The sequence below is a fragment of the Cydia splendana genome, chromosome 15 (genome assembly GCF_910591565.1).
Source record: "Cydia splendana chromosome 15, ilCydSple1.2, whole genome shotgun sequence".
Taxonomy (NCBI): domain Eukaryota; kingdom Metazoa; phylum Arthropoda; class Insecta; order Lepidoptera; family Tortricidae; genus Cydia; species Cydia splendana.
The window spans coordinates 3763052-3787019 of NC_085974.1; the positions used below are offsets into that span (position 1 = coordinate 3763052).

At 36.4% G+C, this 23968-nt stretch overlaps 3 protein-coding genes across 3 annotated transcripts in view; all 3 read right to left on the bottom strand.

The window, feature by feature from the left end:
- The window catches only part of LOC134797449 (espin), a 97593-nt gene extending 74829 nt beyond the window's left edge, over positions 1-22764 (bottom strand). The window contains exons 1-2 of the mRNA XM_063769690.1: positions 22603-22764; positions 1751-1906 (exon numbers count right to left, since the gene is read on the bottom strand). Coding sequence (XP_063625760.1) covers positions 1751-1906; positions 22603-22694 — 248 coding nt within the window. The 5' untranslated portion in view covers positions 22695-22764. The remainder of the gene's footprint in view (positions 1-1750; positions 1907-22602) is intronic.
- LOC134797425 (26S proteasome regulatory subunit 7) overlaps positions 1-23968 on the bottom strand; it is a 155486-nt gene that overhangs the window by 20171 nt on the left and 111347 nt on the right. The window lies entirely within an intron of this gene.
- Positions 7206-8331, bottom strand: LOC134797438 (uncharacterized). Its single transcript, XM_063769678.1, has one exon. It carries the CDS (start codon positions 8122-8124, stop codon positions 7210-7212), a length of 915 nt encoding a protein of 304 aa, XP_063625748.1. The 5' UTR covers positions 8125-8331; the 3' UTR covers positions 7206-7209.

The window sequence follows — 23968 nt, forward strand, 5'->3', positions numbered from 1 at the left end:
ATTTTCACAGATGGTGTATTTTTGTTGCCGCTATAACAACAAATACTAAAAAGCATTTTATTTTGCGTCTTTGTAGAAACCATTTGCTTATTGAAGCACACGAAAGGCATTTCGAGTAATGTTAAGGTCGTACCATAGACCTAACAAATCTATTTGGGTTTTTTAAAGTTCGTATAGGACTCTAACTGATTCATCAAGACTGACAAGAAACAAAATAAAGTTAAGCTAATTCATAAAGACTAGGTACTAGGAACCTAAATAAGATGACATTTATCAATGCTTGAGTTGTGTTATGAAGTTACAATATGAAATCAACTGATATATTGTAGAAACAAGTATTTTGACATGCACACAAATATATTTTTAAAACTATAAAAAAAACAGTTAAATATTATACATAACAATTGCTAACTGTAAAATAGGGAATTACGTGCTCAGTACAGCAGTTCAGCTCAGTTGCACAAATAACAACACATCACATCACACTCTAGTTATACTGATGTAAAGATTTATCTCCATGGAAGATTAAACTTCTAATTATATTTCCGCCATAAGAAAGAACAGGCACTGGTACGAGCATTGTAGCGTGTTGCAATAGCTAGAGATAGACAAAGCTAGGGTTACCAGACACAAATACATTTGAATAATGTACATAATACAAAAGTCTGCTAATTCACTAAAATTCCTGACATTTTCGTATTCCAGCCGCATTCCTGACAAACGGCCAAAATTCCTGACATCTAGTAAGTTACTAGTAGTAACCCTACGTACAGATGTATCCGTCAGATCCGTTAAATATGTTGTATAGTTTTATAGTCTATGTAACTATTGAATATTTTTACAGTTGTATTTATGACTAGACAGGACGCTATAAAGCTGTCTTGCTTAGGGCCGATACAGACGGACTGCAACCCGACTGCAATTTGTATGGGAACTGTACGCCGACTGCACGCCAACTGCTACTTCGACTTGCAGTTCCCATACAAGTTGCAGTCCGTCTGTACCGGCCCTTACGGTTATTATAATTGCCACGGTATTGGTATGTAAGAGGACGCTATAGAGGTTATAATAGGAGCTGTTCTCAAGTAAAAGTGTATTTGTTCAATGAGATTTTTATTTGTAAACTGACGCAATCAAAGATACAATAGGCACTATCCTCACGCAAGCGTTTAAGAAAATTTAACTTACTTGATTTGTTAAAGGCATTTTATTAAATAGTAAATAGAATCAGGCGTTACTTTGCGGAAATCCATATTAATTAAAACGAAAATATTACTTTGCTAATCCGCGAATAGATAACGTGCTAGTCAATCAGTGCTAACCCGTTATACTTACTTGCGTAATTTTACATGCAATTAATATTCCCACCCTGAACCGCAAAAATAAATACGCAAATAAATATAACAAACCACCACCAAAAGAATAATCCTCGACACGGGTTTCGCCTCTCTACGAGGCATCCTCAGGAGTTGTTGACGGTGTGACGCCCGGCAACGGAAACATATTATTATTATTATATTGGATTTTATTAACTTAAATACTTAAAGATGATGTGTACTTTCGAGACGTCAAGCGTGGTATTAGCCAGCAGACGCACGCAGTCGAGACATATTTTTTTGGTTTGCAAACGGACGCAATCAAACTTACATTAGTCGCTGTCCTCACGCAAGATTCGGAATTTTGTTAAAGTCTTGGATCGTCAACAAAGTGAATGCAGTGGATCAATCTAATTATAAAAGAGTATACTTACGAGACATCAGGCGTGGTGTTAGCCAGCAGACGCACGCAGTCTAAACATCCTCGCGCCGCCGCGTAGTGGAGCGCGAGCGCACCATTGTTGGCGCGCCCATGCGCGTGCGGCATCGCGCGACCGCACCACCAGCCCTCGACAGCTAGGCGACCGCTCCTGGAAACAAAGATATTGTTTAGATTAGTGTTTCTTGACTTTTAACCAATCGATTTTTTTGTCAAGGACCACTGCGAAATATACATATGTACATGTATGTTAAATGAACATACAGTGAATAACGTCAATAGAGGGTTGTCCTATTTGATTTAGACATTTGCGGCCGCAATGCAGTCGGCAGCGGTAATGTCGCGCCGCAATACCAGTGCAGTATGAAACCGAACGGCTCGTATTTATAAATTTGCCGAACCTTTCGGACCACCGGTTTAGAACCACTATCTTAGATCATTGGTTTAGCTATAATCACACATGACTATAGGTATGTATTTGCAAAATAATCGTGTATAATTTTTACAATATGACAAACAGAAGTAGCGCAGTGATACAACGCTGTAAAAAACCACGAAGTGAATAAGAATACGACTACCTCTACGACGAGTAAAGAACATCAACGCGCATTTAACAATTTTTAAGTTTAGCGCCATCTATGCTTGAAGCAACGAACTAACACGGCGACTCGACTGTTGCAAGGTATGTTTCCACTTACTTCCGCTACTTGACGGTAGATGGCGCTACACGCTGGGAAATATCACAAGCCATTTTTAGAATAAAATTGGAAACCTTTAGATACTTGTGTTGTTTAATGATCAATCAATTATTTTGCAATGGTACATATGTCGCCAAAGCTTAAAGTGGTTTTTCTCCCATTTTCCTCTCTGGATATTGACATTATGGAAAATATATTTACATTATTGGATGTATATTAACCATAGCTATGCCCATTACGTTTGACTTTATTAGATTTTTTGATTAAGGTAAAAATCTAAAAATTTGGAGCGCAAATCAGATTTCATACAAATTTTTAAATGCTCATAACTCCTTTTTTTTTCTTAACTCCTATCCTCAAAAAAATCAAACGTAAGGGCATAGCTGTGGTTGATACACAAAAACTTGTGCCAAAATATTTCCTATAATGTTAATATCCAGAGAAAAAAATGAGGACTACGTTTGTATAAAAAGGCGTTTTCACTTTCGTCTTATAATAACAGTCATTTTGAATATGAAATATGAATCAGTGCAAATAGTTGTCAAACAATTCGTGTAAAAATAACTAGGTATAAGAAAACTGGTCGTCAACGTCACCATGCGGCTTAGCACGGTCGCGTTTTTATCCCTTGTCACCATGCCTGTCACGTTCTAACAAGTATGTAAGTGCGAAAGGGACGCGCATAGTGATAGTCGATAAAAATGGAACCGTGCTGAGCCCGCAAGTCACCTTCGTATATTGTCACAATTTCACAATATAAAGAATACCGTATAAATTAGTAATTTATACGGTAATTTTAAATTACCAATAAAATTCGCTCAAGTTATTAAGCAAATTTAATTTGAATTTGTTGCAACAACTATTTTTGTATTTTCATTGTGAATTTAGCAATAACTAGTGAGAAAAACAGAAATATTTCAAAAATAATATTTTACACTTTTGGACAGTTAAGTAAGTAGAGTCTGTGCGGAAGGAGAAGAGTCGTGGAATGTATTGGGCCCCATAGGTTCAATAACCATAGACTTTAATGTATGGAGTTTAATTTTATAACCAACTAACGAAGGGTGAGCTATGGTTTTAAATTAAATATTAGAAACATATTGTTAGGTAATAGGAAAATATAATATTTGAAATAAAATACAATAATGTAAAAGCACCGTAACTGTTGTATAAATTATGTCTCAATGTTTTCTTGAAATATAATTAAATAAAAAAAATATTTATTCTAATACAAACATAACTTCAACATAACCCATAAAACTGCTTTGTTAATTAAGATCAATTGAATTTCAAATGAAAATACATCTTTATCTCGATCTGTAATAAAATTCGCGAGTCTATTCCATTAAAAAATAGACTTAAATCATATTGTATAAAGACTCAATATTCATTGAAAGATCGAGAGGCAATCTTAAGATAAAGTTGTCAGTACCGTAGTCTGGCCGAACGGTATGGTCAGTGCGTTATATTATTATGGTAGGTAAGTACCTATATAGATGTAGGTCGTAATGAACTGTTGTTTAATTATAATTACAAAGTAATTGACTGTAAATTAATGGTCCATAGTCGTAAACTCACTCCTCGCGCCTCGCGAGAATCAACCATAAAAGCTAGATTCCAATTAGGTTGAAAATAAGAATGTTTGTTTATTTTCTTAATATTTGGCAATTTAATGCATGTACAGTAGCCATCAGATATATCGGAGCGATCAAGGCGCTCACAAATATCTAAACACGCCTCTATTGTCAAGGCAATAGAGTGCGTGTTCAGACATTGTGAACACCTTGGCCGCTCCGATATATCTGACGGCGACTGTGTGGCGTACGTGTGGTCATTATGCACGCCTTCATTTTCCGAAATCGACACCTGTTTCTATTCTAGTGGTAGAACACTTACTATAACATTATAATAGAATCAACATTTACAACCAATTGAAGGGATGTTTACAAAAACAACATAACTGCTTAGAGCGGTTGACACTTTTTTAAGAACATTGTTAATCGTTTCACGTGTCAACCAGTCTAGTCAGTTATGTTGTTTTTGTAAACATCCCTTCAATTAGCTAGGCCCTCAGCTAATTGGTTGAAAATGAGATTTTTTTATTACATACATATTTTAATATTTTGCCGAATTCCAATATGGCCATATTGCACGCCTCCATATTTCTGAGTAGTGCACTCACCTATGGTATATCGAAAGAGAATTTGAAATAGAGGAATATTGTCAAAGTAAATTATGTAGTCAGTACATTTACTGCCATCTTTCGACACAAATGATTAACACTTTTAGAACGCCATTTAACTTTGATCCTTAGTTTTTCACTGATATGTGTTAAATGTCATGTCAAAAAATATCGACATCTACTCGACGATAGGCCAAAGGTATACAGCCATCTTTTCGAGCGAGCTACTCTACATATATAATATATTCCTCTAGTCTAAATTCTCGTTGGTACCTATATCGTAAAACAGTGGAAGAAATTATTACACAAATTAAGCCAGAAGAGGTCATTTGCAACGCAACTCAATACTATGTCAACTACTTATAATCACGACTCATCAATGATTGCGCACATAGCATCGCGTGCTTTGAACTTGCCAGTAAATAGTGTAATTCGATTCTGTAGTTTATGAAAATTATGAAACTTGAACATACACGAAAATAAAACGATTCTTTCACGATTCGAACTTTAAGATACGTCAATTAATAGATCTAGAAACGATATTATGGATTAGATGTGTCAGTGTCAAAACTGATGTTTTTGTTTGAAGAAACGTCACATTTGACACTTGTTTCTAGATCTATTAATTGACGTATCTTAAAGTTCGAATCAGGCAGACAGTGTGTAAATCCAATACCGTATACAGTAGGCAATAAATTAAACCAGATATAGAATTTATCCGTGTAATCATGAATGAAGAGATTTTTTCAAGTTACACTTTAAATCGCCAAATATATTATGTTTAAACCGAAATATGTCATTAGGTCAAAATCTTTTCGTTGTCTTGTTTTTCGTCCCCAAAAAATGTGACGGAGTGGAGCTTTTTGTATGGGGTGAATTTTGGTTTTAAATTTTTCTGTAGAGATTTTTAAACTGCAGCTAGAAAGACATGCAATAGCAGTAAATATTTTTTCACCTCAGCAGCTCGAGCAAGAGGCTTTGCTTCTTAAAAACAGTGAGCAAAATGCGATTTTGCTCACTAAGTCATTTTGTCTCACTCAGTGAGCAAAATCGCATTTTGCTCACTGAGTGAGACAAAATGTCATTCAAGTGACCTTTATAGTCAAATGTCATTTCAACATGCGGGGTCTAATACAAGTTCGATATACTTGGGTTCTATTATCTCTGTCCCTCTGTGTTCTCACTGCTTAGGGTGAAAAATTTTGTGTACTACACGAGATCAAAGTTATTTACATCTCGTGCGCTTTTGAATCCCTTACTATGCTCAAGATTCTAAATTATAATAGATTCGCTTGCATGGGACTCAAAATAAGCACTCGAAGAAATATCAAACTTTGATCTCTTGTTGTACAAATAACTATTTATTGATTTGATAAAAGACCAAAATGCGTAACAGAGTGGTCAGAAATAAGACAACGAAAAGAATTTTGACCCCATTGACGTATCGTACCTATTTATTTTACACGTGCCTTTATTTTCTAATTTGGGCAAAAGCGATCTGCACGCCTATATTCGACACTTTGAATAGCCACATTCACTCATCATATGTCCAATATGACCGCAATAAGAGCAATATTCGTGGTCAATAACACCATTCTACGCCAAAAGGTCGTATATCAATCTATACTGTCGCGTCGAATGTTGGTCTCTCTGACCAACATGGTGGCATTTACATGGAGTAACTCTCGCGTAAAATGTTTATTGGAAGTTTAGCACATTAATTTATTTAAAAAAATATTTAGGTAAGTAATAAAAAAACGGTAAAGCATATTTCTTCAATAGGGAATATTAGGCAAAGTCAAAGGTAAGTAATGTCATATTTTATTGTCTGTGAAAACTTGTCAAAAAACAGTTTAAGCCACAGGATGTATAAGTTAGTCTATGAATTTACTAGAGTCGGTAGTGCTGCACTCTGGCGGCAGAACATTGCAGTAATATCCCCTATTAAGCCCAACCAAAAGAGACTTGAAAGAACTGAGAAGGAGAGCGAGGGACCATCATTCGACGCGAGAGGTATAATTTTATAGCGTCATATGACGTTTTGGATCATGTCATTGAACGCGAGGGTGACGACAATACGTCACGGCTGGCTGCGCAGGCGCTTCCGCCCGATTTCCAACTAATATGCCTAAATATGACCTTTACTTTGTGTTTGTGGTGGAAAATGTGTCAAGATGATTAATGTATGACTAACATGCGATTTAGAGTTGTGGTTTTGTCTATGAATGTTTAACTTAATTATAAAATTTTTCGAAAACCTTTAAAAGTAGATACAAAGTCTGTTCGGAAAGAGAAGAATCGTGGAATGTATTACGCCCCATACATTTCACGACTCTTCTCTTTCCGCACAGACTCTAATAGGTATTTCTAGCTAAGTAAAAGCAACGAATTGAATCGCAGTGTACCTACCGCAAATGGCACGCAAGTATCGGTGACGTTTAGAGAGACCATTGGGTATACATATCATAGTTTGTCTTACAAACAGTTACAGTGCTCTACCAAAACTTGTCTCCGAAATATAATAAAGTTTCGTTCGTAAGCGACACTGGTGGTATACTTTAGCAGTCCAAATATTTACCTAAAATTCCCGGCGCGTAAAGCGATCTCCAGCGTGTCGAGGTCATCTTCATAGTCGTGGCACAGCTCCATAGTCGTATTCCGAGCCTCATGAATGTCGAACACCACAGCCCCATCCCCCAGTTTATCTGTCATCACACTCTTATATGACCGAGTCCCGAAACTTGACGTCAGAGACGTTCCACGGGGAAACCGACGTGGAGGTATGTTCGTATTCTGTATATAAGGCTTCCTTAAACGCTTCTTCATATACCGTCGCATTCTCAAAGACAGCATCACACGTATCCGAATGTGACGTTTAATATTCCTATCGTAACGCAGCTGCTCTTTAATCTTTTTCTCTCTTTTCTTCTTACGAGGCACCTCATCTATCCGTTCCAGGTAGCCTCGGTTGCGCTCGATTAGACGAGAATCGAGGGTAGGCGATCGATTGAAGAAATCCGTGTTGTTGTTTTTCCACGCTTTGCTAAGCGACCAGTTTTCGCCGCAAGAGGAATTTTTCAAGCTATTTTGTATTGGTTTTTCATATATGTCTTCTTCTAGAGCGAACATTCGGCGGGACAAAAGAAAATTGTCAATGTTCCTTCGTAAAGTACTATTTTGGGAGCTTAGTGTAGTGTTAACTAGATTTGAAGTGAGCGTGTCAGTACTTTTTTCTAAATGATTGTCTTTGCTTAATTTCGGGGTTTCAGGGATAGCATCTCTATGTTTTCTTTTGGCTAGAGTCATAATTCTCCGTCGCATGGCAGACATGTTTGTTAGTTCGCTTTTAAGAAAGGGCCCTTTTCTTTTATCTGGGGTCATTTCGGGGGACCAGGCTCCGTTTTCGGAGCAGCTGCAGAGGTCTTTGATCAGGCGGGCGATAGCGTTGCAGCTGTCATTGTCATCTTTAGGACGCGCTTTTGGCATCATCACATTAATTTTATTTAATTTGCTAAGAGCATTAGCATCACATTGAAAGTCGATTGAAGCACAGATTCGTTATTTAACTGTCACTGCTAAGAAAGAGCACAGAAAATCGTAGTCACCTAAAAAGAAGGGGTTAACGTGATTAGTGTTCTCGTTGCGATCCGATTGCGTAACGATTTTAAAATGCGATCGTGTCCGAATCCAATGCGACCGACTGAAAGGTGAGTTATGGCTGTTTAACCTAATTTACTGTTCCTGTTTATTATTGTAGTATTGTTGTTGTTGTTTATGATATGAGACGTTTAAAACGTGAAAAAGAGAATGATGAGATGACGGGCGACAGAGAGGTATGACCACGGTATGACGCCAAGTGAATGGGGCAAGGACAAGCGAATGATGACTGTTCCTGTTTGCCTGCCTTATAAATATAATATGGATATTGGAATATGGAATTAATATACGATATAAATATGCCACAAAAAAAACATTTTCATGTAAAATGTTGGCAAGATGGCACCATATGGCTCGTACTGTCAAAAAGTTGTCAGATCTCCCGCAGAGCCAAGCTTCTAACTCTACAAACCCTAAATTCACAAACTCTACATCTTAGTCAAAATATGTGGCTTGAATTTAGGCATGAATTACTTTAAATATATCAATGATGGTGCAAAAAGTGGTAAAACATCGTGAAAGTTAGTCGTTAATTTAATTTGCAAACTTTATTTGATTTTTAGGCAGTTTCGTGAGATTTTTCCGTGAAAGTAGCACAGTTCAATCGTAAATCTTTACATATTAGCATCGCACCGATTATCGGCAGTTATTAAAACGATTTATTTTGATTACATAATCGATAACCAACTGTTGTTGATTGATCACGTCGGCTCAATCTGTCAAAGTGCCGATCTAAACGCTAACAACGAATGAAATTTTACTTTTAATTTTTTTTATTATGTCATTGTATACTTAAAATATCGGCATAAATTGAAATAAAAAAAAAAAACATTATGTACGACCTAATGATTGCTGTTCTACAGAAATATATAGGTACCTATTCATAATCAATTAGACAAATTTTATAACACTCAAATTTCGACGTTCTGTCTTAAGATTTAAACTATATTTTCCTTTTTAGGTTATATCGTGTTCGTAAACAATTAAATGTAAAATACCAATTAGTTGTCGCTCAGTACAGGTGGTAAAAAAGCTTCCTACTGGCGTTCCAAGTGCTTCGATTGATTTATAATTAAGTAGGAAGGCGCGTTTTGTACACGCATGGCCATTTTGCTGTGAATTATTTTTAAATGCTACTTTGTCAGTGTTACCAATTTTCATAATAAAGCAATTGAGATCATTAATTTAGTAGCTAAGTCAAATTCTGAACTATAATTACATCCTATCTAATCCTAATTGAACTTAGCACCCATATAGATCTCAATTCTTTTGCCGGCGAAGTCAACAACGACGCAAATTCTTGATAAGTTGGCTCTCATTTCACATTTATGTTTTTGATGGGATGACATCTGATTAACGTGTTTTCCTCGGGGTGGTATTCCACCTCTCCAATTTTTTTGTCCAATGTGTATTTTGTCTCACATTTTGCATGAGAGAGTGAGGCGCAATGACATTGGACAGATGGAATACCACCCTTAATGACGCAATTACACTGGGCCGTTCGCTGCATGAATACAATGTCAGTTGCCTGGCATTTAGTGAAATAGGTGAACCTGGCAAATAGACGAACGACCTAGATTCTGTAGACATTTATTTTATACTGCCATAAAAAATGCAATCAGAAATTTCCCGCATCGAAACATTACTAGAGTTAGACCAAAAAAAGTCTGCAGTGATTTTTATAGCCCACGCAGTGCAAGTGTTATTTATACGTCATAATTTAATAGAAGTTTGACGTTTAAAATAACACTTGTACTTGGGCTATCAAGATCTCTGCAGACTTTTCTTGGTCTAACCCTCCTAAGCTAAAAAGCGGTATTTGCATTCAATTTTCATTGAAAATACGTCCTTTTAGCTAAGGAGGGCAGCATTTACCTCTAATAAATAAAATGATTGACACTAAAAACTTCGTGAGCTGATGAAGACACAATTCTTTAAAACATTACTATCCATTGTTACTTAAACTCGCACCTACAGCTCACGAATATCGCGAATACATAATACACATTAACATTATGTTAACTCGAGAGAAACTCTCCCTTTTACAAAAATCTGCTCCGTTACATAATTATAATTAACTCGGCTAATGTATTATTGTTAAGGAAACCGATTCTCTTTTAACAATTTTGATCCTATTTTGATGCGACCTTCAGTCATCGAGAGGCCAATTCGAACTTACATTTTGATATGAAAATTATGTCATTTTTGTCCGGGCGAGACGCTTCATGAGGGCTCATTTAGGCGATGCGAGAACTCGCATGTGAGTTTCATTACATTGTGGGTTTTCATCGGTCGGTTGAATTGGACGTAACCAACAGTCCGCAACGTAACTAAAATGGCATGCGAGTTCGCGCGCCGTCTAAATCAGCCCTAAAGGGGCCCACTGATTAACAGTCCGCCGGACGGTATCGGCCTGTCAGGGAACAAAATTTTGACGGTTCCGAACAACTGACAGGACGATACCGTCCGGCGGACTGTTAACCAATGGGCCCCTTAAGACAACTCCAGATTTGATTTCGTGAGGACCAACCAGTATTCGCGGCTCACTGATTGGTGCAACGGCGCACGCTGACTCAAGGTCATATCAAAATGAGGTCAGAACAGAACAGCATCCAATTGTTTAAAGCAGAACCGGCCTCAAGCTCGCCAGTATATTATTGCTACCGAGTAGGCACACGGTCGTTGTCAAAATTGTTTATGCTTTTTTGCACCTTACAGCATTGTAATGAAGATGGATGGAAGGATGTATAAGTGCTTATTTTTGATAACGTCTTTACGTCGTAATATGTAAATTAGATTCCAACAATCTTTATTCGCAGTTTGTCCTAAAATTAGCCATTGTTATCGTTACCTAACTATCCTTTTTTTTTTACTTGTCTACTGTAAGTTTTAATTTCTTTAGTGTTTTCGTTTTGAGGAAGCTGCTTTTCAAGGCTTCATAGGTTTATACGATGTGTTTTCTTTTGTGCAATAAAGATTAAATAAAAATATCAGTATGTTACATTTAATAAAATAGATGAAACAACTACATTAATCGGTTCAAAATCTCTTATTCAATTTATAGCAATATTTACGACAATTGCTTATTATTTACTAAATATTATTTAAAGCTTATTATTTAAAACTTCTTCCTCGCGTTATCCCAGCATTTTGCCACGGCTCATGGGAGCCTGGGTCCGCTTGACAACTAATCCCAAAAATTGACGTAGGCACTAGTTTTTACGAAAGCGACTGCCATCTGACCTTCCAACCCAGAGTGGAAACTAGGCCTTATTGGGAGTCCGGTTTCCTCACGATGTTTTCATTCACCGAAAAGCGACTGATAAATATCAAATGATATTTCGTACGTAAGTTCCGAAAAACCCATTGGTACGAGCCGGGGTTTGAACACGCGACCTCCGGATTGTAAGTCGCACGCGCTTACCGCTAGGCCACCAGCGCTTCCTTACTTTTCTTCTTCTTCTTTACTTAACACTATTAACTAATAGCAAAATATTATTTAAAACACGTGTTTACCAACCGTTTAGTGACTTTCTATGTCGTGTGACATGCAAATGAACGTAATAACTAGCTAGGATACTGATAAACATCTATCTCTGAGATAATGGCTACTATGTAATTGTGACTGGCCAGTACTATATGTGGTCATTATCATCGATTCAAGAAAAACGAAAGTGTTATCGATTGCGGTTCGATTAGCGCAGCACTAGGTATTATCTATGGTCAATTTTTTTTTTATTTGCTCATCTATCAAGCTGTTTTTTACATGTTAGGTAAAGTTGGTCAAGCAGATCTTGTCAGTAGAAAAAGGCGGCAAATTTGAAAAATGTAGGCGCAAAGGGATATCGTCTCATAGAAAATTTGAATTTCGCGCCTTTTTCTACTGACAAGATTTCCTTGACCATCTATAATTACTCTTAATTGTAGACAATTAAATCAAAATAAAGATAAAAGAATAAAGATATACTAAAAGATTCTGATAGATAATAAGCCACACGCACTGTAGTCCATAATTTGCTCCCAAATAAAGAAGTGGGCCTATAATATGCCTGGGTACATACCTATAGAAAACATAAGGTAAAAAACAAAAAAGTAAAGCTAGAAGACAAACGTAAAAGTGTAAAACACTATACACTGTAAACTAAAAACTGGTTAAGTATCCTATTTGTAGCGAGCGACACGTGTTTTGAAAATACTTATTTAAGAGTATGTACCTACATTGAAAATGTAATAATAAAACTGTTAAGAAATCACGCAACCAAGTTATTAGATATTCGTCACTATAAATGTCACTTTTAATTACATATAAATCAGTAACATGACAAGATAACACGAACCGCGCGTTTTTCTTCTTTTTATAAACGATTTATGGTACCATTTTCAGTCAGTTAACGTACGTATTTTGTCCAGCCGCCCAGAGGCCTATAAAAAGGTCTTCCATTCCATTTTTAAATCTTTAATTTTAAAATTGCATTTGTCTTGGCGTATCTTGATGTGTGGGTGGCTAGAAAGAGATGTATGATAATGTCCTAAATAAATAATCAGCATTGCTATGCGTACCTATTTCATGTCCAGGTAGGGAAGTACCTATACAGGGAATGTGAGAATGTGGGTATTAACAGTATTCATAACATAATTTCATATGTATAGCTAATTTTATTTCCCTATCCAAAAATCCGATGCCAGTGTTAGGTACATTTACAACTATATCAACTAAATTTTCCCATCCCTAGTACCAATAACTTCTTTATAACCTGTCAAAAGGTCAATAAACAAGTCAACAAACCGTCTGATCGCATTAAATGAAAGGTGACAATTACGCATGCGCATAAGCGATACGCAGTTCCCAAGTTTTTCCGACGATTTCCACTCATTTTCCCAAGAACCTGGCACTTAGCCTTCCTACTTAAAAACTAATTAAGCCATCGCATTAGCCAGTAAAGAAATCTATAAGAAAAACAAGCCATAACTCAGTAATATTACACACTAAATCGGTATAAATTATCATTTAAATTAAGTAGCAGTCGATTCGCAATTTCATCGCCATTATCTGACTCTGTAACCGTTATTCCAATGGTACCTAAAAATCCGGGGCAACATTGCACAACCAAGTATGCATACACTATAATTTGCCAAAATTATAAAAATCCATCAACATCGTAGAATTCTGCTGTTGCGCAACCACATTCACTCTCACGACACGTTAAAATGTTAATTCACTGGCACGAAACGAGTTTCGATAAATTCACTTTCCGAAAAACGCGGGAACGTTGACGTTTTGATTTTTTCCGCGCGGCGTTTCGTTCGCGCTCATGACAATGTGGTAATTATGAACAGTTGACCATGTCGAATTGCGCGTGTGGAGCGACTGCCGGTGCGGGCAGCGGCCTCGCTCTTTCTCCCATTCCTACATAAGTGATGATGATCCACTGTTAATGGAAATTATTCGCGCGAGCATTGTTCATTTGACAGGTGCTCGTTGTACCGCACAGACTACACAAAACAGAACGCTACCGAACGCATGACATGCTCAAAAAACTTATTTATTAACGTATGATATTTTGATTACGTTCGAGACGAAGTTAATTGATATGCAGTCGTGAATTGCGTAATGGTTATTGATTGTTAATTTATGGTACTTTTTTAATTAAAGGAAGATAAAATTTGGTAACGTATAGTATAAGTAAGTAGGTATGTCCAGGTGTTAAATATCGATGGTCAAGCAATCTTGTCAGTAGAAAAAGGCACGAAATTCAAATTGTCAATGAGACGATATCCCTTCGCGCCTACATTTTTCAAATTTGCCACCTTTTTCTACTGACAAGATCTGCTTGACCAACTTTATATCGATATCGATGCATATTAAAATGCTCTAACCAATTTAAAAAAAAAAAACTGAATTTTAACATAATATATTTAACATAAAAAGCATTATTTAATAACGATAATATAAAACGGTAGTAATTTATGATAATTATGATTAATTATTTGAATTACATGTATTAGTTATATCTTGAAACTAATAAGGAACTTATTTACGAAAAATGAATGACATTTAAAACTGGTCTAATTCCTATGCAAACTGCAAATAGGATACGATAAATTATAATTAAGCCGAATTATTAATGATCAGTACAAAAAAAACATCTTATGAAATACGGGTTCAAACATAAAACACAAAATTTATACAAAAATCAAGAACAAGTACCTATGTACCTATTGGTATATGGATTTTGTGAAAGGTATATGCGGCTATATCCGTCTGCGGGGAATTCCCTAAACGAGCGTTTTTTTTTTTTCAAAAAATAGTACACACGGTTGTTAACTTCATCGACAAAGCATTAATTTTAGTTTCAGCAGTCAAAAGTAGGCTCTAGATTTCAAAGTAGGTTCAAAAATAAATTCCAGATTCTATAAAATCTAGAACAGCTAAATAAGGGCATCATTTTGAATTCTGTATATTTATACGCAATGCCTTATTCCAACGCATGTACTTAATATGGATCGCTTTTGGTTTGAAATAAAGATTATTTTAATGTACCTAATTTGTAGCGTCTATTAGACTCTAGACCGTAGACCGTAGACAATCAAAGTGCAAATAATATTCTCGGTCTCATTATTACGCCTATGGGCGTAACTAATTCTTGTTTTCACATTACAAAAAGTTTGATTGCGATGATTTGTCTGTCTAGACAATCTATAGTATTTTTAAAACTGGAAGGGTACGAAGATAGAATCAATTCAATACAATTTTGCGACCTGGCATTTTTAGGTTATAAATTGTATGGAGATGACATCTATCATCATACCCTTCCAGTTAAAAAAATATTATAATCAATCCCTCGAGATTAAAACAACAACAACAAATTAAAGAAACCATGTCTTGCGCCCGCGCTCTTTTGCTTGATTGGTTTTTTGTCTCGTGTGAAGGTAAGGAATCCTCCATTATGCTAGGTCAGACGCGCACTTGGCCTTTTATTGCAGATGACCTACAGCGTACGCCGAAATTCACAAATTGCGGGCATCTTTCTCTGTCACTCTAATTACGTCTTAATTGGAATAACACCCCCAATTTGCGAACTTTTTTTTTACTAATAGGTAAGTATTATTTTTCGTTCATTCGAAAGTGCCACGCTTGACAACGCTTCACGTGATATCACATGATATAATATTCAAAATAACGCAGAACGCGAATAATTATTCAAAAAATTATAATACCTAAGCTAATAAATTTATATGTTTCCCCGTAAGATTAAAGTTATTTAACTTACTGTATGTAAGTTAGAGAACAAAACTCGTTACATAATTTGGAAGTAGGTAAAATAGGCCCCTAGTCTTGACGCTTTTTTTGATTTGGAACCTTATGTTTACCAATCTTAAGTCGCTTTTTGGGTTTAACTTTTTGATGAATCGGTGTGTTAGTGAGGAATTAAGTAAAATAATGATCTATGAATGAATGCAAAATGTAAATGATTAATTAAGTCTTCTCGACAAATAATTGTGCAACTTCTACAATTACTTGGATGTAACCGATTCTCGTAGGATTTTCGTCTCACTTTCAACACTTAGATCTTAGAATTAAGTTAGGTTATGCAAGCTGTCTGTGGGTTGACGCGATTAGACTTCTACAGATCTTGCAATTTTAGATAAGTACCTAATTGCAGGCTAAGTAAGAGCAACGAATTTTAATCCGACCTGCGGATTGCAAGTAGCACGTCCTTACCTGAGTAATTTAGTCATGTATTTCTATTGGTCTTGTCAAAATCAATACTACAGGACAGGAGCAGTTAGAACTAAAGAAAACCTCAAACAAATGCCATCTAGTCATAGTTTTAAGGTATTTATTTGTGGGCAATTAGTAGTAAAATAAAGACTTTCATTCATTCATTCATAGGTATGCTTCAGAATATACAACCGGATTATACTCATTCAACTCAAAGAAGTGGTTTCTAAGTGAAGATGACAGACTGGCCAGCATTTAGCCCACTTGTGTGAGTAAATAATATACGATTAATTTGATCAAGTTAGGCACAATGAAAGACGTAACGATGTCGCAACCCATATGAGCCGTAGATTTAGTTTATAATTGTATTATGCAAAGAGTTTTAGAGCGGAAAGCGGCTTAAAAAACTTGGATAAAGCGAAATAGATGCATAGATAACTATAAATGAGTTAATAAAAAAAAATCGGAAAGGGCCAAGAACTAAGTTTATGCATCTTTCTGTTGCTAACCGTAAGCGATATCTATGTATGCTTGATACGTTGTTTAAATTTGAATAATGTTCCTTTTTAGGTATAATAGAAAAGTATAATAGAATAGAAAAGTCTGTTAATTCACTAAAATTCACTAAAATTCCTGACATTTTCGTATTCCGGCCGCATTCCTGACAAACGGCCAATATTCCTGACATCTGGTAGCCCTAACCATACATGTATATACCTACCGTTGTAAGTATTGTATTATACGTTCAAGTACATAGCCCTAGCCATTCTCAAAAGTTATACTCGCTAACATTACTTACACACCAACTATATAATTTATAAACGGTGGCACGCAGCACCTGTCAATTAAAGACGTCCACTCTATCACTAGGAAGTTCGTCCACTATAATTGATAGAACGCCAGTTCCTATTCGCTAGATCTGAATCGTTTCCTTGTGATTCTATCTGAGCGGGCATTGCATGATATGGAGACAGGAAGGTAATAAAGACTGGTCACGTGTCCGTCGATCAGGTCACGTGTCCGTCTTAAGTCTTACGAATCTTACGGTCACGTGACCTGTCGCGAGTTTAACATTTTTGCCCCATCACAAAAAGTGCACAGCGCCGCTAAAGAAGTTTTCACTTCAAAAAGTCCCTCGCCACGTCTGTCTGTGTGTGTGTTTATATGTTCGCGATAAACTCAAAAACTGCTAAACGGATTTTCATGCGATTTTCACCTATCTATAGAATGATTCTTGAGGAAGGTTTAGGTGTATAATTTGTTAACCCGTGTGAAGCCGGAGCGGTCGCTAGTAGCTAATAAACAGATATCCATCTGTCTAGAAGCGACAAGTCGACAACATTTCCATCTTCACCACGTTAAATAATTGACAGTCCTCATCTGTGCGTTTTTCAAGAAACTTCCTGCCTCACACAGCTAAACTGTGGAATGAACTGTCCTCAAGCGGACTATAGGTTCTTGAGCCGTGGCAAAAAGCTGGGACAACATGACTTCTCATGACCATTCGGTCATTCTGTGAAAATATGTCTGTGGTTGCGTCTAATTGCCACGACTCTTCATACATTTTGGAATGAAAATATATGAGTCGCGGCAATAAGACCGCAGACATATTTTTTGAGAATGACCGAAAGACATGATGAGATTTATGGCAGACACGCTTGTGACAGACATTCCTAGGAGATTCCTAAAGGGCCCCACTGATTAACAGTCCGCCGGACGGTATCGGCCTGTCAGTTGATCGGAACTGTCAAAATTTTGTTCTAACTGACAGACCGCGATACCGTCCGGCGGACTGTTAATCAGTGGGCCACTTTAGAGGGCTTTGCGCTTTTATTTTAGGTATATGCCTGTAGATCTCTTCGCGGCGCCATCTAAAACAACTAACGAGGAATTGTGTGGATTAAGAGTCTTTATGTATTACCGGTCTCTAACCATAGTGTTTTCAATGGCTCAGGAAATAACGGACCGTTTTCAGTGTTAATTTCAGGTTTAATGTATACTTAAATGGTTCTTAAAGAGTATTTTCCGCCTATTTGGCTGGAGCAATAAAGCTACGCCCATTAAATTGATACACATATAACTCTACTGCTTCTCTCAGGCGGTAAAGAAGTTGCGCAGTAATTTTCTACAATGTACAGTTTTGGGACCAAAACTAGTTTATATACAGGGTGATTCATGTGACGTGAGCAGGACCAACCCTACACACTCAGTAACTAATAATCATCATCATATATCGTGAAAGAATCAAAACTTTTTTCTGTCGTTTAACTTTCTGATAAGTTAAGATTTACTTCTGTACAATCATGGTCACAGCATTTGTGACAGCATTTTTCATTAACAGATTTATCGATGTTTCTTACCGCCGCACCGCCATTTTGAAAATTTTCTAAAAATTGAATCGAAAAATGATCGATTTGTCATTTTCTATGAGGGCTGATCGGTGATCACGTGGTGTTTTCCATAGAAAACGAAGCGTCGGAAGCTCTGGCCCGGCCCCGGCCTGGTCTAGCGTAAGTCATCCTTAAAGGCCTACCGAGAGAACATCAATATATACGAAAGCATTTTTGCCGAAGCTGAAAAGGAGAGCTTCGCTAACGCTCGGTCAATAATGGATAGTTCTAGAATGACTAAGTTCATAGTTCGTTGTTTCATAGCCGTTACTGTTAGTATTTCCCTAGTTTTATTGAACAATTGGTCGGTGGAAGCCATTTTTGATGCATTTCCGATTGACCGTCCGACTGATTTCACCTATGTTTTGTACACTATGTAATTATTTTCCTACCTTTGCGTTTCGTAAATTTGTAAGTATTTAACATGCCATACAGGAGGAGGTTTAGAATTCAACTTTATTTTTATATGGGTATGTTAATATGAATACTTCGTTTCTCATTATACATATCAGAGAGAATAGAGAGTTACTATCATAGTAAATTTTGTATATAATTTACTGCCATCTATCGACAACCCATTAAAACTAACAATGAAAATGTATAAACTTTTGACGACCGGTCTGGCCTTGGCCTAGTGGGTAGTGACCCTGCCTGCGAAGCCGATGGTCCTGGGTTCGAATCCCAGTAAGGGCATTTATTTGTGTGATGAACACTAATATTTGTTCCTGAGTCATGGGTGTTTTCTATGTATATAAGGATGTATTTATCTATATACGTAAGTATGTATATCGTCGCCTAGCACCCATAGTACAGTCACCTGCAATAATATGTTACTCTTCGAAGGCCGCAAAAAAATCTGACACGATCTTATTTGTAGAGCCATAGGAGCGTGTCACATATTTTTGCGGCCTTCGAAGAGTAACATATTATTGCAGGTGACTGTACAAGCTGTGCTTAGTTTGGGGCTAGGTTGATCTGTGTAAGATGTCCCCAATATTTATAGAAAAAAAAAACATCAAACAATTTATATATATAGGATAAATGATTTTTTTTTAGAACGCCATATGTCTTTGACCCATGTTCTTTCACTGATATGTGTTAAAATTGTTAAATATCAAACGGTGCCGCCAACGCCATCTACCCGAGCATAGGCAAAAGGTGTGGCGCCATCTATTCTAGAATAACTTTTACTTAATATCCGAGGCACGTTTTTTCTTTAGACTTTATTCATCTCATACGAAGTTACATATATCTTTGTACTTACATTTATTAATCTCTCAACTCCCAATGGTTGATATTAGTATTTAATTTATAGTTGGATTTTAAGTATCTTTGCTGACCCAGTATCGAGCCGTTGGGCTTCAAGAGATTCGGATATTTTTTTTATTTTAAAGCTTGAATTACGACATCCTAATAAAGAGTATGTATATTAGAGTATTATATCATGAAAATCTGTTCCTGAGGGGCTACCGCGAAAACCGAAATTCGCATCGGGGATGTTTCTCTTTTACTCCAATGAAAGCGTAATAAGACTGACAGAGAAAAATGCCCACAATTTGCGAACTTCAATTTTCGCGGTTATAGCCCTGACTCGCGGGCTACTGTGCACAATTCGACATTGAATCACATGTTACATTGTTACACGCTTTCTCGCCAGACAAGATTTGCTTGTGATTACAAATAATTGGCTGGTTTTTGCTCGTCTGGCGATGTAAATTAATTTGTCGCCTCTTCTTAGAAGAGCGCGTGACGCGAGGAATCTTTTCGAACGGCTGGACACGGGAAATTTGCATATACTGCAGCGAAAAGGTCTATAACGGGTGGAATAGAATAAGGGATCGTTAAAAATGTCATACAGTACCGTAAAACCACCCAACTGTACTCCAAAAGCTCCCAACTAAGGTCCAAAATTAAATTTTCTTCGTTCAGGTTTGACTAGTATTTGAATGTCATATTTGTAAGGAAAATGATTTGTATAAATGCATGAAAAAGACACACAGAAAAAAATAAAAGAACACTGAATTGATACTTAAAGATGCATTGAACTTGGGCACCATAGATGTAGTAGGTGTCCTATAGTTGGGTGGTTTTACGGTATCCAACTCTATGCGATATCGCCGCATTCTTTTACTGACAAAGTGGCTGTGCCAGAGTATACTTGAAATCACTGCCCCAGTAGGTAAGCTTTATGATTTAAAAATTGTGTCATTTTTAACAAACTTTGGAAATGGAAACAGTACCTTTGAAATTTCACCCTGTATAAACATTCGAATGATTATAAGATATTTTAGAGCAGCTACCGCGGTGTGCAAGTGTTTCAATGCGATGCTCACAGATGGCATGCAAATAAAGTCATTAGTTATTGAAAAATGATCGGACGTGTGATTATCTGTGGTAGATGATATATGTGGTATTCATTGTTAAATTCAAAGCATATACTTACCTCCTGATTCCAAATACTTCGCATTCCTCTTACAAAACTGTAAAATTTTGTCTATATCTATTAGATAAGTAGCGGCGCGTGAGAATTTTTGCTAGGTAACCCGTAGTAAAAAAAAAAAAACCTACCTAACCTAACATTAGGTACTTCTTCTGCGCTAGATGTGACCTTGGACGCGAACCGTTGCAGTTAGTGTAGCCCCTAGTAGTATATAATATAACCTTTGCCGTACTTGTCATCACTAATTAATCTCAAAAGATAGCGTGGTAAACGTGTTGACTCATTTAGCAAACAATTTACAACACAACAATCAAAATGGGCTGTAAAAATACCTATTCTTAAAAAACACGAACTGACCTTAAATACACCTGCACTGCGAACAATACACAACACTTACACACAAAATACTAGCAAAACTAAATTTCACTGGTTAAGTAAGTTTTAAATATCAATTTATGCACAAAAGTAACTAAATCACATATAATTTTCCAATAACAAATGTTTGTAAAACACCGGGAATGGCGTATGAATGTTGCCATGATAATATATTCTTTTTCATCCACGAATTAAAAAAGCTAGATCTAGAAACAGGACTTTCTTTGAAGAAACCTCCGTTAATAAATAACTCAATTTGAAACTACATAAGATTCTTGGGCTCAGTAATAAAAGTTATCTGTATTTTCAAGGTTTCCACAAAATATGATATTAATAGCAGCGAAATACGATAACATTTTCCACATTAACATTCACTTAATATTTTATTTGGCAACATTAAAGAATTGTGGAAAACATTACACACTCCAATTTTAACCTTATTGCCTTGAATTATGGTTTATATTTTTCAAAAGAAGCAATTTCCACAAAATTATGGAAAATTACACACTCCAATATAAACCTTATTGACTTGAATTAAGGTTTTTATTTCAAATGAGGCAAGAAAAAATTGTGGAAACACTACACAGTACACACTCCAATATAAACCTTATTACCTTACACTTAAGGTTTTTATTCAAACAAATAACTCGACGCAGGACCGAGTTATTTTTGAGCTTTTATACGCGGACTCGAATAGCGGAGTTTATGCGTGTGTGCGTGAATTTTCGTATCTGTGGTGGTGGCTCATCAATGAATAGTGAAGTTTAGACTCGAGACGCTACACTTCGCGCGCCCGCTATGATTGGTTGAACAATCTATTACAAAGCTTTAGTACTACCAAGTACTACGTAGTGTTTTCGTTATGGATAATAAGTTTGGTATATGTAGCAAGAAATGTTAGGCAAGCCGGTGGGAATCGGGTTGTATGGAGTCGCCGCCACTATCTAACAAACACAAATGTGAAAACGACAGATAGTGACCAACAATTATCAACGGCTTGTTAGTTAGAGTTAACACTGAACAGACGTTTATAAAATAAATAACGCCATTAGTCTCGTTAAACATGATGACGCTCTGATAAATAGATTAAGGGCCAGTTGCACCAACCACATTTAGAGGACTGATCAACGTCCCTCAGCAGTTGAACTATTGAACTTCCCAATCTTCCCATACAATATAATAAAATTTTGCAAAGCTCGGTTGTGCTGTATAGCAGAGAAAAGCTTTCTCGAAAAAAATGCAAAAAGTGGTCTAAAAGGTCAGGATCCTTACCGAGCTATACGTATACCATCCACTGAGATTTGCATTTTGACATTTGTTTGTGATGCACCTAATAAACTAAACTTACCTTTAATAACATTAATTATCAAGTAAATACGAACATTTGGCACGTGTGGTGCGGCGGCTGCGCCTGCTTCCGGCGGAAGTGCTCGAGCAGCCATATTAGAAACAATGCCACTATTATGTACCACATCACACGACCTTTGCGATTTGGCGGTCCACAGAGTAACTCTACACACTTTAAAACTAGTACCCAACATTAAACAAACAAAAATCAATCATTAAATAAGATTTCTTTTTGAATGGGAACATCGTCACTTATTCTAAGACATATTAGATAACAATCAAAAAAATTTGACCATAGATAACGTTAACACAAAAAAAATTACAAAACCATTATGTTTTACACTGCAACCATTTTAGGAATTAACACAAAACATAAGCGTCACTTTGTTTCACATAAAATTTAATACCAAAATCTTAAACAAACAAAATTAGAATTTGCACTGCAAGCGTTTAAGAATCCAAACCCATTGTTACTGGTTTCCGAACGCCACTTTTGAAATTCGAACGAATCAGCACGTCACCAAAACCGAACAACAATTGTTTTCAACACGCGACACATTTTCAAAAGTTCAAAAGTGGAACACGTAACGTTGACGGAACATACCCGACTCATAAATAAGACCGTTGACGGAACATACTCGACTATATGAGTTCTAAATGACAACTAAGCGACAATAACAACTATGCTATGCGCATAGAAAGCAAGATGCGCGTCGTGCGAGTTTAATATTCGAACGATAATGGCGCACTGGGTAAGTTTTCCAATAAACAATGGATTTCTAAAGAGATATTAATAACTAGAGTTTCTATTTATAGATTTATAAGGTCATTGTTTTTATATTGGCTTTTTAATTGAATGGGCATTATTCAATGAATGAAAGTTTTAATAAACGTCTGTCGACTCTAACAAGCCGTTGAGAGTCGTTGGTCGTTATCTTAGACATTATATTATTCTAGTAAATACTATCACAAAACCTTTTAATTGCTTTGACAAAATTAGCCCATCTCACAACAATGTAAAATAAAAACTTTTTTGTCAAAAATTTCATTTTTCTTCTGTACAGTCGACGCCAAAGATATGTTTACATTTTCGCCTTATTATAAAGGAGTAAGGTGAAAAAGTGTAAACATATCTTTGACGTCGACTGTACTTTTCTTTCAGGAGGCAACTAATTGAAACTCATCGAGACAAATCTAAAAACCCGAAACACAATTAGATTACATTGTTTTATCACAGAAGTAATTTCCACCTCCTGTTTCCTTCATCAGATCAGCTCGATGGTACCATAACATTGCATTGTCACCCACCCAACATACATCTGAAGTTTCAGCTAAATCAAATACCTAATGGGAAGTAGATCTAATTTAGCTTGCAAAATACATACAAACATGGAAAGTTAA